This window comes from Gouania willdenowi, chromosome 20 (assembly GCF_900634775.1).
Source record: "Gouania willdenowi chromosome 20, fGouWil2.1, whole genome shotgun sequence".
Lineage (NCBI taxonomy): Eukaryota > Metazoa > Chordata > Actinopteri > Blenniiformes > Gobiesocidae > Gouania > Gouania willdenowi.
The window spans coordinates 3,576,865-3,590,763 of record NC_041063.1 but is presented as its reverse complement, the minus strand read 5'-3'; the positions used below and the strand labels follow the sequence as shown (position 1 = coordinate 3,590,763).

The following is a 13,899-nucleotide window of genomic DNA, read 5'->3' as shown; positions in this document are numbered from 1 at the left end:
ATTAAATAATAATTCCTCGATTGTGACGTAATTTGCTTCTCCGTGTTTGTGATTGGTCTGACGCTGCAAACTCCACCGCCTGCTAATGGAGATATCCTGAATATACTTATCCTGCTTTGTGGAACAGGCCCTTAGTTATCATGTCAACACAAACAACACACATCTTCTCTTTCCAAGGTTTATTTACAGGACATTAATGGACAGGTGAGTGTGTTTCTGTAATAACAGAGCTTGAAGCTTCATGAAGAGAAATAAACAGCTCATCACAACACTGCTGCAGTGACTTGGAGGCCAGTGAGCGAGTGTTGTAGATGGGACAGGAGGTGTAGAGTAACACGTTTACACCGACTGTTCCACTCCTCTGCTTTTCATTCATGATGCCGTTTCCCAGAATGTGACAGTTCCATGTCAGTGCTACGCCTGCAGCTGTGGACAGACAGCTGGATGAGGATTAGTGACTGTGTCCTCACACTGGGACATTATGACCACTATAGAATCCAACAGGTGCTCCAATCCTTCCAGTGATATCACCAGACAGTCACGTCTGTGGTTGAGGGTCAGAAATCATTGGCTGCTCCTGATTTGGATGAGGGTCTAACGTCTGAATCATGATGCTCAGAACAGTCCTGAGCCAACCAATGAGGTGTCTCCTTTCAACGCTGAGGACTGTTCAGGGTTTATAACATAGTTTATACATTATATACCAATATATATATATATATATATATACTGTATCATACCCAGTTATCTAAATAATGTGAACTCTTCAGGTACAGAAAGAAAGGAAGTAGCTATGTTTCACTACATTTATATTTACATTTTAACCTTCTTATTTATCATGGTATATTCATTTGTAAGTCTCTGTCTTGCCTATTGACATTATTTATTTGAAAGAGAAGACATTGAGTGTGTGTGTCCAGCTACATTCAAGTGTTAAAAATAAGACAGACAGACAGACAGACAGACAGACTGCTGTCAGTAGCTGTGATACCATTAAAGCCCAGCCTATGGAGTCACGTTGAGCAGCTGGAAATTATGTCACATGAAACAAATCAGATCCAAAATTAGAAAACTTCTTTGGGAATGAATAGCTGGTGTTTCAGAAGGGTTTGAACTTAAAGAGTGCATTGAAAGAGCAATGTGGTATTTTAAAGTTGCTGTTTTAGATCAGATAAAGACAAAGCATAGCCATCAATACGTCCAAGATCATCAAGTTGGAAGTTGCCGCTTGTAAGTTTGTTTTGATCTCCACTGTAAACACTCTGACTGACATTGTTGGAACATGTTTGCGCTTTGCATTGTGGGATGTGGAGTCCTTTAGCCGTGATTTCTTTGCAACACAAGGAGGGCAGTGATTTGCTTGACTCCGGTTTGGTTCTAGTTTGATCCCAGTATTCCCTGTGACATCACCTCACTCCAGATCTTTCCACGTAAGACACAAAATAAACATCTGCCAACATTGTTTTGGTATAACTTTTAGTCCATAAAAATGAAAACATAAGCAATATGTTGGGTTGTCACTTTGTCAGAGTTTTTTTGGGGGGCAAACAAGAAATCATGATAAGAAAGAAGTAAAAACACTTCTACAGCAGTGGTCCCCAATCTTTTTTGTCCCGTCTACCCCCTTTGCATTTTTGTCAGATGATGTGTGCCCCTTCTCCATATCTTAAGTATCCTCTCCATAGTTTCATATGCTTTTTTATTTGTGGAACAGTGGGCTCTCCTAAACCCCTAACTGTGTCTTGAACATTGGTTCCCTGAGCTTCATATACAACTTCAAAATAATGAGTGTAATTTATTATTTTTTTAAATATCGTGCAACTTTTTTGTGATCACTTCAATAGTAAGTAAATAGGGTCTCTTTTGTACAATGTAGCTCATTATTGTCTCCAATTGTCAGAATTTGACCAAGAAAAAGCCAAAAAAGGAAGTGGAGCTTTTTAAATTAATTGTTCAATCTTTTCCGAGTAGGCCTACCCGCTACAATGTGGTTGCAGGGGGGTACTCCCCTGTTTGGGAACACTGGACTACAGGATTACACCTCCCACAATGCAATGGAATGATTTTAACACTGTCCATAATAGAATGTTTACAGTGGAGATCAAAACCAACTTTGGAACAGTACATGATCATTGATTATTGATCTCTGAGGCCTACACTAAGTGTTTGATACTAAAGTAACATCCTGAGCAGCTTTAATGATTTTAAATTGAAATATCCAATCAGAGATTGAATGTGGTGTAACCAGATCACCTGATATTCTAGTGATTAAATCAGAAACTAAATGGTCAAAGGCCTCATACGTAAATACAGTGCACAGCAGGGCTTAGTGTGCATGTGATGTCATCATGTATGTTTAGACAGCTGCCTTAAGTCATTGTGCAACAAACCAACACAAAGACTAGAAACTGACTGTGGAAAGATTACAGGAAACAAAATGTCGTGTAACACATGCAGAACTGCCTCAAGATGATGGAGGGAAGGCAGGAAAGCTACAGAAGATTCTAGAAGATGATGGAATAATAAGAAAAGCTGCATGTCTGACTGCTTTAACAGGAGGTCGACTGTGATGCTGTTAGTGGCGATGAGAGCAGACGTCTGTACAGTCAGTTACTGCGTGTGTGTGTGTGTGTGTGTGTGTGTGTGAGTGTGTGTTCAGTAGATAAACTCTCCAGGGACCTCCTGCAGGACACTAAATGGCTCCTCAAACTTGCAGCGTTTGGAGACGGCCTTCTGCTCGGCGGGCAACACTTTCCTCTCTGAGGTGGAGCCGGTCGACTGGCGGCACTGACCTAGGGTGTAGGCTGCCATGACGATAAGCTCCTCTGTCACCAGACCCTCCTCCTCTTCCTCCGGTGTGCTGAGGCAGCTGGGAGCTTCTGTGCTGGTTGTGGATGTCTCCAGGTCATCTGCTGGGTGGATCTGTTCAGCAGTCAGAGCGAATCGATGCTCTGAGGACTGGAGCCAGGAGTGTTGGAGGCACTGCTCGGCTGAGGCACGCTCCCTAACCACAGACAAGAGAAGAGAGCAGGAATGACTTTACATTTTAAAGCTTTTGAACCACAGAACTATTAAAGAAGCATACGACAGGATCGAGAAAAAAAAACTAAATAGTGACACAACGCTGTTAGGATAGCTGCAGTCATCATCCAAGCTGGTGCGTGAACTCTTTAACAGCACAGCTAATACTGTGGGTAGAGAATGGATACCTGACGGGAGCCCAACAGGACCCGACGGGTCGGGTTGGGACAGATATTTAGAACTGGTGGTTGGGCTTGGTCACATATTGTTCTTCTGCAGCTTCAGCACTACAAGCAAATCATGGAGCAGAGGAAGACAGCGTTGAAGCCACATTCCTCTTTCTGCACAGGAACATAGATTAACAATAAATATGTCATTTGTATGAGTTAAAAAAAAGTTTTCACTGTCACCCCGACACAGTTATTTATTTACTCGCTGTTCATGTGACCGTTTACTGCAAGACCTGTGCACATGCCTCTGTGGAACCAAACAGTAGTTTAGTCCACTGTGCTTGTCTTCTTTCAGTCTCCAAGCATCTTCTTCTTCTACTTCTTTATATCTGGCAGAGTGGACGCCTCTACAAGACTTCGAGAATGCACATCAGAGTCATTTGACGTCACATCTGCAGGACTGTGTGGGAAATTCACACCCCAGATTTTCAGTCTGTTCAAGGCAATAGGGAGAAATGTGTGTGGGCTCATTCTCTTAGGTTTTAAACAATTTATCACTCATTAGCATTAAAAGACTTCAGATAAATGTGAATTTTTTTCACAAATCCTGTCCTATACTCCTTTAATCAGTGATTGTGTGAAATCCACTTCAAGACATCACAGATTTGTGTGAATGATGACAGAGAAAAGAGGACTGACGGTTGCTGTTTGCGAAGCAGCATCTGAATGAAGGACAGCGCAGCCTCGTCCTGTTGCTGCAGCTCCTCCTCGCTGTAGCTCACGTTGAGCTGAGAAATGTTGAGGAACGTCTCCTGCTTGTCCTCACCCAGGAAGGGAGAGATTCCAGTCAGCATCACGTAGGCCAGTACACCAACACTCCTGAACACACAAGCTCCCACACGTTTATTCTCTCTTCAAACCTTGAAATGTGACACATTGACTGTTTTCCAAATATCACATTAGTGAGAGCTAATTATCTTACACCCTACGTGGAAAGGAGAAAAACACAAATACAGGAATGGTAGAATGTTTAGAACTGAACGATAGCGATCAACAGGACATTCTACAGTTGTACAATAAACTGTTTATATTCCATCAGTGTTATCAGAGCTACAATGATTAGACACACTCACCACATGTCTGTTGCTGTGCTGATGGGCTCATAGTTCAGAATCTCAGGAGCTGAATGTAAAAACAAACATTATTCACACATTAAAGCTATAAACAAAGCAAAGCTAAGGGTGAGGGTGAGCAACATGACTCACCAACATACTCAGGGGTGCCCATTATCTCCCGGAGCTCCTGATTGCTGCTGATCATCCTGGACAGACCAAAGTCAACGATCTTTATGTCTCCAATAGGAGAGCTGCTGGTCAGTAAGATGTTCTGAGGCTGTGTGAGGTCAGACGAGAAACACGTTTAAACACCCTGAGTCACATGGTGCAAAGAATTAACAATAGATAATAAACAAGATAACTGAACATATTGACATCATTATAAAACAATGTGTTCAGATTTTATAAATGCCACTTTAACACACGTTAAAAAATATCATATGAGCTGGTTTACATGTACATTGAGATGAATATCAAAGGACACACATGGTTTGATTAATCTGGTTTGAAACCAGACAACCACATTAACATTGTACAGTTAAACAGCAATACCTTATTGAGTTTTTAAAGAATCAAATAAACTGGATCCGATGCTCTTTTTACACTGCAGGGTTAAAAAAAAAAAAGAATTCACAGAATTTCAGTTTTTTGTTCAAAATTGATGCTCTGCACAGGGCAGCCCAAAGCAATAGATTTTAGGTACAAGTTCCAGAGTTAGAGACTAGTAATGTCTATACCAGACATGGGCAACTGGCAGCATGCGTGGCCTCCAAAGTAAAGGCACAAAATGACTTGAAAATTCACACAGAAAAAATGAAAAAAACACAATTACTGAACAAAATACTAATTTTGAGAAAAATGTACAAAGGACAACAAAATTATACAAAATGACAAAAAAAAAAAAAAAACCTGAATTCACAGAAAACTACAAAAATTTTCAGAATGACAAAATAAAATACACAAAATAACATAAACAAACAAAATTCATTGTTCTTCTCTGAATTAATGCTCAGATTGGTTTTTGCTTTAAATGAATGTTGATAAATCATTTTTGTGTTAAAAGTCTAATGTAGACTGACCAGAGTGCCACACAATCACTGATTTTCATGCAACAAAACTGTTCAAAATTGGCAAATACTGCCCCAAATATTACCTTTTGTCAATTAATGGCAGAGTTTAGAGAAAAGGAGGAAAAAAGTACATTTTACATGGAGAAGTTAAAAAAGTTTTAATAAAATAAATAAATAACAATTTGGGATAATTTCAGACAATGTCAGGACTGAAAGTTGTAGTATCTTCTGTAAGCCTGTGTGTGGCACTGTGATGGTACTTTGGAATTCACCCATGACCAACAACAGTTTGAAAACTTAATGTTGATTTAATAATGGTTGGTTTCATGGAAATTCTGGAACTTTTCAACAATGATTGGAGAGGAAGCACTGACAATGATAATGGCACATGAACATCGTGACCTAAAATAATGTGGAATTTATGACATTAAAAAAGTAATTTATGGAGAAGAAAACGGATGACTTTTCTCTGACCTTCAGGTCCAGGTGGACAACATTGTTCTGGTGCAGGAACGTCACTCCCTCGAGGATCTGTCTCATCAGTCTCTTGACGTCCTCCTCACTGAAGGCCTCGTCTTCAGACACACACTGGTTAAAAATCTCTCCTCCAGCTGCACTGGAAGCACAAACCAGAAAAATGGAGAATGTCTTTAGATCACTAAAGTCAGTTACCTCCTACATCCTCGGTCAGGCTTTGGATCAATTGTAATCGCAATATTTATAATAAAATTACAATTATGACGTTATTATAATTGCAATTGTAATTTGAAAGAAATCGATTTCTGTTGTAATCGTAATTATTAATTAAGTCCAGATAATTGTAATTGGCATGGACATTCTATAAAAACTGTCAATTAAAATTTAATTAAACGCAAAACTGGAGAACCACGTTACAGTTCTATGGCTTACACATATGCAGTTAACAATTGATTCATATTAAGTTTTCCCACTACCTGTCAGTTCACTTCAGGATCATTTAAAAAATAAAAATAATCGAGGGGTTTACGACAGAATAAAGTCTCAGACACCTACAACAAAAATATTAAAACCTATGAATTTATGGATAAGGAAGCCGAACAGAGATAAAAACAAATTGGATGATAGGTACTATTTTTTGTTTCTTTAACAGCTGATTTAAGCTAACACAAGAGGAAAGTGAAGGTTATGGTGTTATTGATTCGCTGACCATGAACTGTCCCACAGGACACAGGATACAAAGCACTCCCTGACCTCTTTGAGGGGGGGCTTCTGTGCTCTGACTACCCTGGAGGCGGTGGCAGAAATAGCAAAGCTTCTACTAATATCGAAAACTAATTATGAGCTGCACTTCAATGAGGCCATGTGAGTGTTTTCCCAAACAGGCCCGTGACTGTCCAACCAACCAATAATTGCCCTCCCTTTAAATTTCATTTCCTTTGACCTGAGATGAACTAAAATGCAAAAACTTGGGAGTGGAAAAAGAGGTCAGTCAGGAACAGACAAGGAAGTACTTGTTAAAAATGAAGCCTTAGAAGTAGCGTAGAAACAGTTGCTGCTATGTGAGTGTGAGCGAGTGCCAACGATAACAACAACAATAACACCAAACTACAATGGTGGGACTATCCTCATCCAACAACTGTGGCCAGGGGAACCAGCGAACCAGTGAAGCACAAACATGATCAGTCAGGAGGCCCGTGCTGACCTCCAGACCTAATCCCACGGTGAAGCAGAGAAGAGTCTTTTTACACAACAGGGAAAAGAAATGAAGAATGTTACACTAACTCTTACCTCTCTAAACATCGTCAACAAAACAAACCACTTCATTACACCTTATGCATGTGATGTGAAGAAAAATATTCAGCAATTCTTAAAAACTGAGGCCGTGTTCAAAATGTCATACTAACTTTCTACTCAAGAGTTTGACCTCAAAATTAGTATGTAGTGCATTCACATTAGATAGTATTAGATACTATATAGGGACATTTTTTAAATATGCACGATGGACAAAATAGTCATACTCAAACGCCCCACGATACATTGCGCGCGATCACACCATAGTGGTAGATTTTACGGGTCTAAGTCAGCCTTTTCAAAACAAAAGCATCGCTTCTTGATTTCCATTTGTTTTTTAAAGTTTTTGTAAATAGGGCTCTTGTTTTGAAGTCACCCAGAAGTTCCGTCAGTCGCATAATGGCGAGTCGGCACAAATCTCCAAAATCCATCTATCCATTTGCTGACCTGCTTGCATCGCGAGGGTCTGCTGGTGCTTATCTCCAGCTCTCATGGGGCGTTAGGTGGGGCTACACCCTGGACAGGGTGCCAATCCATCGCAGGTCAACAGACAATCAAACAACCACTCACACTCACTCCAAAGGGCAATTCATATACTCCAATCAACCTAACAGTCTTGTTTTTAGATTGTGGGAGGAAGCCGAAGTACCCGAAAAAAATCCACGCAGCACGGGAAGAACATGCAACCGAGTCTCCAACCCAGGACTTGAACCCAGGACCTTCTTCCTGCGTGATGGACGTGCAAACCACTAAGTCACGGTGCACCCCAATCTATGAAATGTTGGCATGAAATGTTCAAGTTCCTGGTCGCTTTCTCACTTAAAATGTGTTAAAAAGTGACAAATCATAAGAAATATTTAGCCTCAGTGTGATTCAGGTTCATGTCGTAGATTCTAAATGCATCTTGGGAAACTTGGAAGTATACTTCAGTGGGAACAGTCATTATCAGTGACGATCAGTGACGTGCCGTCAGGGTAGGCAAGGTAGGCAGTGCCTACCCAAAGGTGAATTGATATTTTAATTATTTAATTATAATTTTTTTTTTAATTAAAAATTATTTATATTTCCATTTCCAATAGCCTACAGTACCTATAAGTTTGAAAGTGTCCGCATTTTGTGCGTTTCATAGCCCAAATGACAGCGCTGTTTCCTGGAACAGCTGCAGTCTTTTTTTTTTTGTTTCGCTCCGCTGTAAGGCAGAGGGAGGCCACGCCCCCTCCCAAAGGCACGTCGCTCTTCTGCCTCCGTTCTCATTGCGTGAGTTTACGTGTTTGCGCATGCGCAGTCAGGTCCCCAATGTGACATCAATTTACGCATAAAGGCAGCATAGAGCGCTGCCTTTGCACGTAACCGTGCTATGCTAAATGCTATACGTAAGTTCACAGCACATTAGTGAATAGATGACACGTGACCGCTGCTGCTATGTTCTTTAACTAGTGGGTGGGTGACAGTGCTAGAGATGATAGAGAAACTTTGTTTTGATGAAAAACGACAGCTTTTTAAAGATGGGAGACCAACACCTGAGTTACCAGAGCTTCAGTAAAGGTAAGGTCAGAACATGTTTCATACTTTTCACAGTGAATGGAACAAAAGGAAGGTTTGACTTTGTGGATGCTCCTCACTGAGGCTGTTCTAAGTTGTCATTTTCTCTGTGTTTCTGTGTTTCCAACACAAACAACAGATGTGCTGTCGTGTCATGAGATATATCTTGTTGGAGAGTATGGAGGCTATATTAAATAATTGATTATGTTTCTTTAATGGTGTTTATGATGTTGATTTTGTTAGATGGCTAAATGCTTGTTCATGTGGATCTTATTGGGTTTTTTCTTTCTTATTATGAATTTTATATTTTGATAAGCGCATTGAGATGACTGTTGGAAATTGCTTTATACAAATAAAATTGATTTGAATTGAATTAACACTTGACAGCAGAAACATATGAAATTGTCACTGGTGGTCTCGATTTGCAATGTGCCTACCCAACCCTAGTGGTCATGGCACGTCACTGGTCATCATCCTAATCATACTTATAGTATATAGTAGACAGTATATAGTTATTGAGTTTGTAGTGTATAGTACGTTAGTGGGATATTTCGAGCACAGCCTAATTCTACGTTCACACCAGACACGGCACATATTTGCGGGCACCGCGCAAAAGGTTCCGCAGGATCAAAAAACGTTTTACCCATTTTCGCTTCATATGCGCGTCTGAACCAAATATAAAAGTGCCGCCAACAAGACTCCCTTTCTTTTCACCATCAACTATGGAGGACCCCAGAAGCTCTTTACCTTCTGTGAAAGCTGAAGTGCCGCCATAATGTTTGACGCCGGCGTTCCTGGATTCACCAGGTTAGCCAGCGACACATCCAACTCGGTGAGTTTCACTGCCCAACAGGAGAAGAATTTGCCTCTTACCACATCTATCCCATTGACTTTGCATGTTATCTGGTTGCGCAGACATTTTGTGATGTGTCTGGTGTGAATGCAGCATAAGACTTTAAATCAGTTACAATCAGTACCCAAAAATGATAAAAAGCCAACTCTCTGCATCGAACCCGGTCTGTAAGTTCTCTTTGCAACAAAACTTTTTCCAATAGATGCCATGTAAAAGATGTAGACTGAAAAATCAAAGGCAGTGAAGCTCAGAGAGCCAAAACGGTTTGTGAGTGAAAAAAAACCCCACAGGAAATGATCGAGCATGAGACAAAGAGTTATTCTGATATCTAATTAGGTCACAATCGACTGCTAAGCTACGTTTGCCTCCACTCGTGTACTCCGACCTACATGGCTGCTTTCTGCACGTGCGTTTAACACTTGGAATGTTGGTTCATTCTTTTGAGGATCAAGGAGGAAACTAATCCAGTCTGACACACAAAAACAATAAGTGACCACTTCCTAGAAAGATTGCTTAGCACTGGATCAAAAACTCATTCACATGCTTTGATTGGCTAGTTGATAATGTGATTAATAAAATCATTATCAGAGCAGGGCTGTGGGTCCATTCAGCTCTGATTAGTCACGTATGACACCCAACCTTGTAAACACAATTAACACACCAACCAATTTTCTGTATGTAGTTCATATATGACAATAAAAGAGGATTATGAATTCTAAAGCATGGATTATGGCACTGAATGCCAATTGTGATTTATTATTTAATGGTCACTTACTGTTTTTGGTGCTTAATGGGACTGAAGCACCAATTGTTCATTAATTTTGTAAAACAATGCACAAATTGGTTTGTATCATGTGGTAAAATGTGTCACCGTGTAAATCTAAAGAATGAATGGATCAGGAGTTACAAGTGAGCTAAAAGGTTGCTTAACAGTGAAGGAAGCAGGCTTGTAATCTGAGGGTCACTGGTTTGAATCCCACCTTATATATATATTTTAGTTTGATTTCTTGCAGTGTTCTTCCATGTGATTGCAAAGTACCATAAAGTTGTACAATCATTAAAGCACGATGATTTAAAAGAACCAAAGGATTTCTCTTCAGCTGGACGACAAATCCATTTAATTTCATATTATATATAGAATGTATTGTTTGCAACTATAGACAGTAATAAAGGACTCATTCTCAGAAAAGCTTAAATGGAAACATAAAATATTGAACGGAAAATCTGATTGTGGGCATCGTGACTTGTAATTTGTTGTAGTGATGAAGAAATCATTCTGTGCTCAGTTTGGATATGTTGGAATCAGCTGGGTTTCCTTTACCCTTAGAAATGTGCCATATCTAAATAGTCCAATAAAAACTGGCAATGGAAACACCAGCATTTCAAAAAAACTCAAATATTGCTAAAAACCTTTGACGCTTTCATGAGGAGGTTTGTCAGACGTTTCAATATTGAAATGTGTCGCGAAAGTGCAATTACACGTAATGTGACATGACCTACCTGGTCACATGACGTGACCTACCTGGTCACATGACCACTGAAGGGGAGACCAAGACATTTCTTAGCATTATACTTAAAAACTATTCCTGCCACAACAAAGGAATGCAGAGTGTTATAAGGAGGTTTTGAGCATTCATCTTCCTGCAGCAAAGTCTCGTAGGATGAGATTTCATGAGAATTACGAAGAAACCGGAAATGCATCTACAGGCTGGGGGAAAAATGAAGGAGAGATAAGTATTCAGCTTCCATTCTGGTTTTCCACAAAGACAGCTATTCACAAACTGTTGGTTGGTTTTTATTCAAAAGCATTTCCTCTCTCTGACGCTGTTTCCTGGGCGAGCGGCCATGCTCGGACCGGTCACGTGCGCTCGTGCGGCTGAACTGACATAATGAACTGGAGCTGGAGTTGGTCCAGTTCTGAGGCTACTGAGGTCTCATTCATTCTCACTGCATGCCTTCATCTCCCTGTTTCTAACCTCTGTCCCTCACACTTACACCAGCCTCTCTTTCCTCCTTTCTTCTCCTCTTTGCCGTCCTGGGCTCCCTCTCCAACTCATAGTGCAATGAATAGCTCTCTATGACACCATTTGTGGAATATCTGACCCCTCCTCCCTCCGTCACCACCATTTGCCCCACTGCCCGAAATATCCATCAGCTGCAAGGCAAATAAAGGGAAGAGGAGAAAAGGAAGGACTGTGTTGTTGACTTCCATCCCAGAATAATGAAAGCTTTCTGCTCTACTTACTTCCACTATGAAAAAACAGAAGATGAGGAAGTGCATCATTGAAAAGATGAAAATGGGTTAAGATGAGCAGTGACCTTCTGCTCAGGGCACGTTAAAATATAATTTAAATCAAACTTACAGTAAATATTCAGTAATGGTGATTGTGTGCACATATGTTTTCAGTCAGGATAACAGTTAATTCTGGGATTACGCTGCATCAACAATGACAGGGATTAGGATAATGGATTGGGATGGGGGATAGGAGAAACAAATTTGGGACAGATTGCAGTGTGTAGCATGTGCTGCTAACAGCACTTAATCCTGTAAAACCATGCAGGCAAGGCAGTGGTCAAGTCTGCTCTTCCATCACTGAGATAAGGAAACAAAGACGTTATTAGCTCAGAGCTCGGACACAGAACACATTTGTCCAGTTCTCGGCTACTTATGCAAGATGTCACACATCTCTCACTCAAAGGATGCGTTGCTTTTTAAATCTCTTATTATTTTTTTAGACAAAATTATTCATTTTGTTATTTCCAATTCGATATCAGACATTGGTCAGATATTAGCAAATAAATTAGTATCAAATCTAAATCTCTGTTAAGCAGATATATATAATTTGACTGTTAAGCAGTCCAATTATATATATTTTAGGTTATTTTTCCAGGTTAATTCAATCATTGTATATTTTGATGTCTAAGGTTAAAATGTATGTAACCCATTGGTTAATAATGTATGGGTCAGTTTTTCTCATCCCTACTGTTGCTGACTATTGTTCTCTGTTGTAGTAATCACTTGACCAAGCCTTTTCTAACATTCCACACTAAAAAAATAATGTATATATGATTCTAAATCTGTATCGGCCAATACTCATGGCTGGTATATCGGTGTAGTCGCAAGTGAAGTAGACAATTCTAATACATAATGTAACACAACTTTTTGGGATAAATCAGTCTGAATGTTAAAGCATGCAAGTGAAATACCAAAAAAAAAAAAAAAAAAAAAATAGAATTATTGACATATTAATTACAAAAATAGCAAATAAATGTAATTACAAAAATCAAATTTTCTTGGAAATGCAGAGTGACATTTTCTTGTTGCTTTTACAGTAAAGGTACAACTTTGAGTGGATAAACAGACACTAAAAATCACTGTAAACAAGGAAACTACCAAGAGCAAAAAAAAAAAAAAAACAGGACAAGGGAAAGTGTCCATGCACATATTATGGGAATCAGGTCATGCATAGTCCAGGCTTAACAAGTGAGATGAGATCATCGACAACTGGCACTGCTAAAGTGGTCAACAGGATTCCCACATACTGGGTCATAGGGAGAAGTTTATCTTTGTCTGTTTCGTCCTTCCATACATTCAACTGCAGCCATGAGCCAAAAACCATGGAAACCATTCCTTAATGCAGGGGTCTCAAACTCAAATTAACTGGGGGCCACAGTAGGCGGAGTCTGGGTGAGGCATCAGGTATTCCACAAAAAAACTTTGGTAAAAAAAATGAAATCTTCATAAACGTCATTACTAACAGTTTATTAAAGGTAGGGTAGGCGATTTTCAAAAGCTAGCGTGATTCTGAATGTAGCCGCCCCGATGGCTCTGCCTTTACCCTCCTCGCCCCTCCCCTCTGTGCTCCGTCTCACTCACATGCATGCGCACAGCTGCTGCAGAAGAGGAGCTCATCGCTTGTATTGTGTAGAAACGTTGTTGTTTCATGTCTCATTCAGCAGTAAGTAAACAATAAACTTTATCATCATATATGTTAAAAAACAGCGGTGATGCACTTTCAGTGTGAGCTCGTGCATGCAAGGAGTCAAGAACGAGCAGGGAGACGTGATTGGTTAAAAAAAAACGATTCCTTTTTTTTTATTGGTTGAAGTTATTACAGATTTACAGCTGCTACAGATGACACATTTTCTTAGTTCCTTTTTCAGAGCACATAAGATCTGAATTTCTGTCAGGACATGAAGACAATTTCCACCAAAAACTTATAAAGTGTATCTGGAAAAAATTACATACCCTAGCTTTAATTTCAGGTATTCCACAAAAAACTTTGGTAAAAAAATGAAATCTTCATAGACGTCATTACTAACAATTCTTTAATTTCAATGGGTTCTTCTGAACATGA

General features: G+C 39.7%; 1 protein-coding gene across 1 annotated transcript in view; it reads right to left on the bottom strand.

Annotated features, from left to right (window-relative positions):
- Nucleotides 1–204: 204 nt before the first annotated feature.
- stk17a (serine/threonine kinase 17a) overlaps nucleotides 205–13,899 on the bottom strand; it is a 30,073-nt gene continuing 16,378 nt past the window's right edge. Inside the window, exons 3-7 of the mRNA XM_028434485.1 lie at nucleotides 5,851–5,992; nucleotides 4,457–4,583; nucleotides 4,325–4,373; nucleotides 3,891–4,070; nucleotides 205–3,004 (exon numbers count right to left, since the gene is read on the bottom strand). Of these exons, the coding sequence (XP_028290286.1) occupies nucleotides 2,656–3,004; nucleotides 3,891–4,070; nucleotides 4,325–4,373; nucleotides 4,457–4,583; nucleotides 5,851–5,992 (847 nt within the window). The 3' untranslated portion in view covers nucleotides 205–2,655. The remainder of the gene's footprint in view (nucleotides 3,005–3,890; nucleotides 4,071–4,324; nucleotides 4,374–4,456; nucleotides 4,584–5,850; nucleotides 5,993–13,899) is intronic.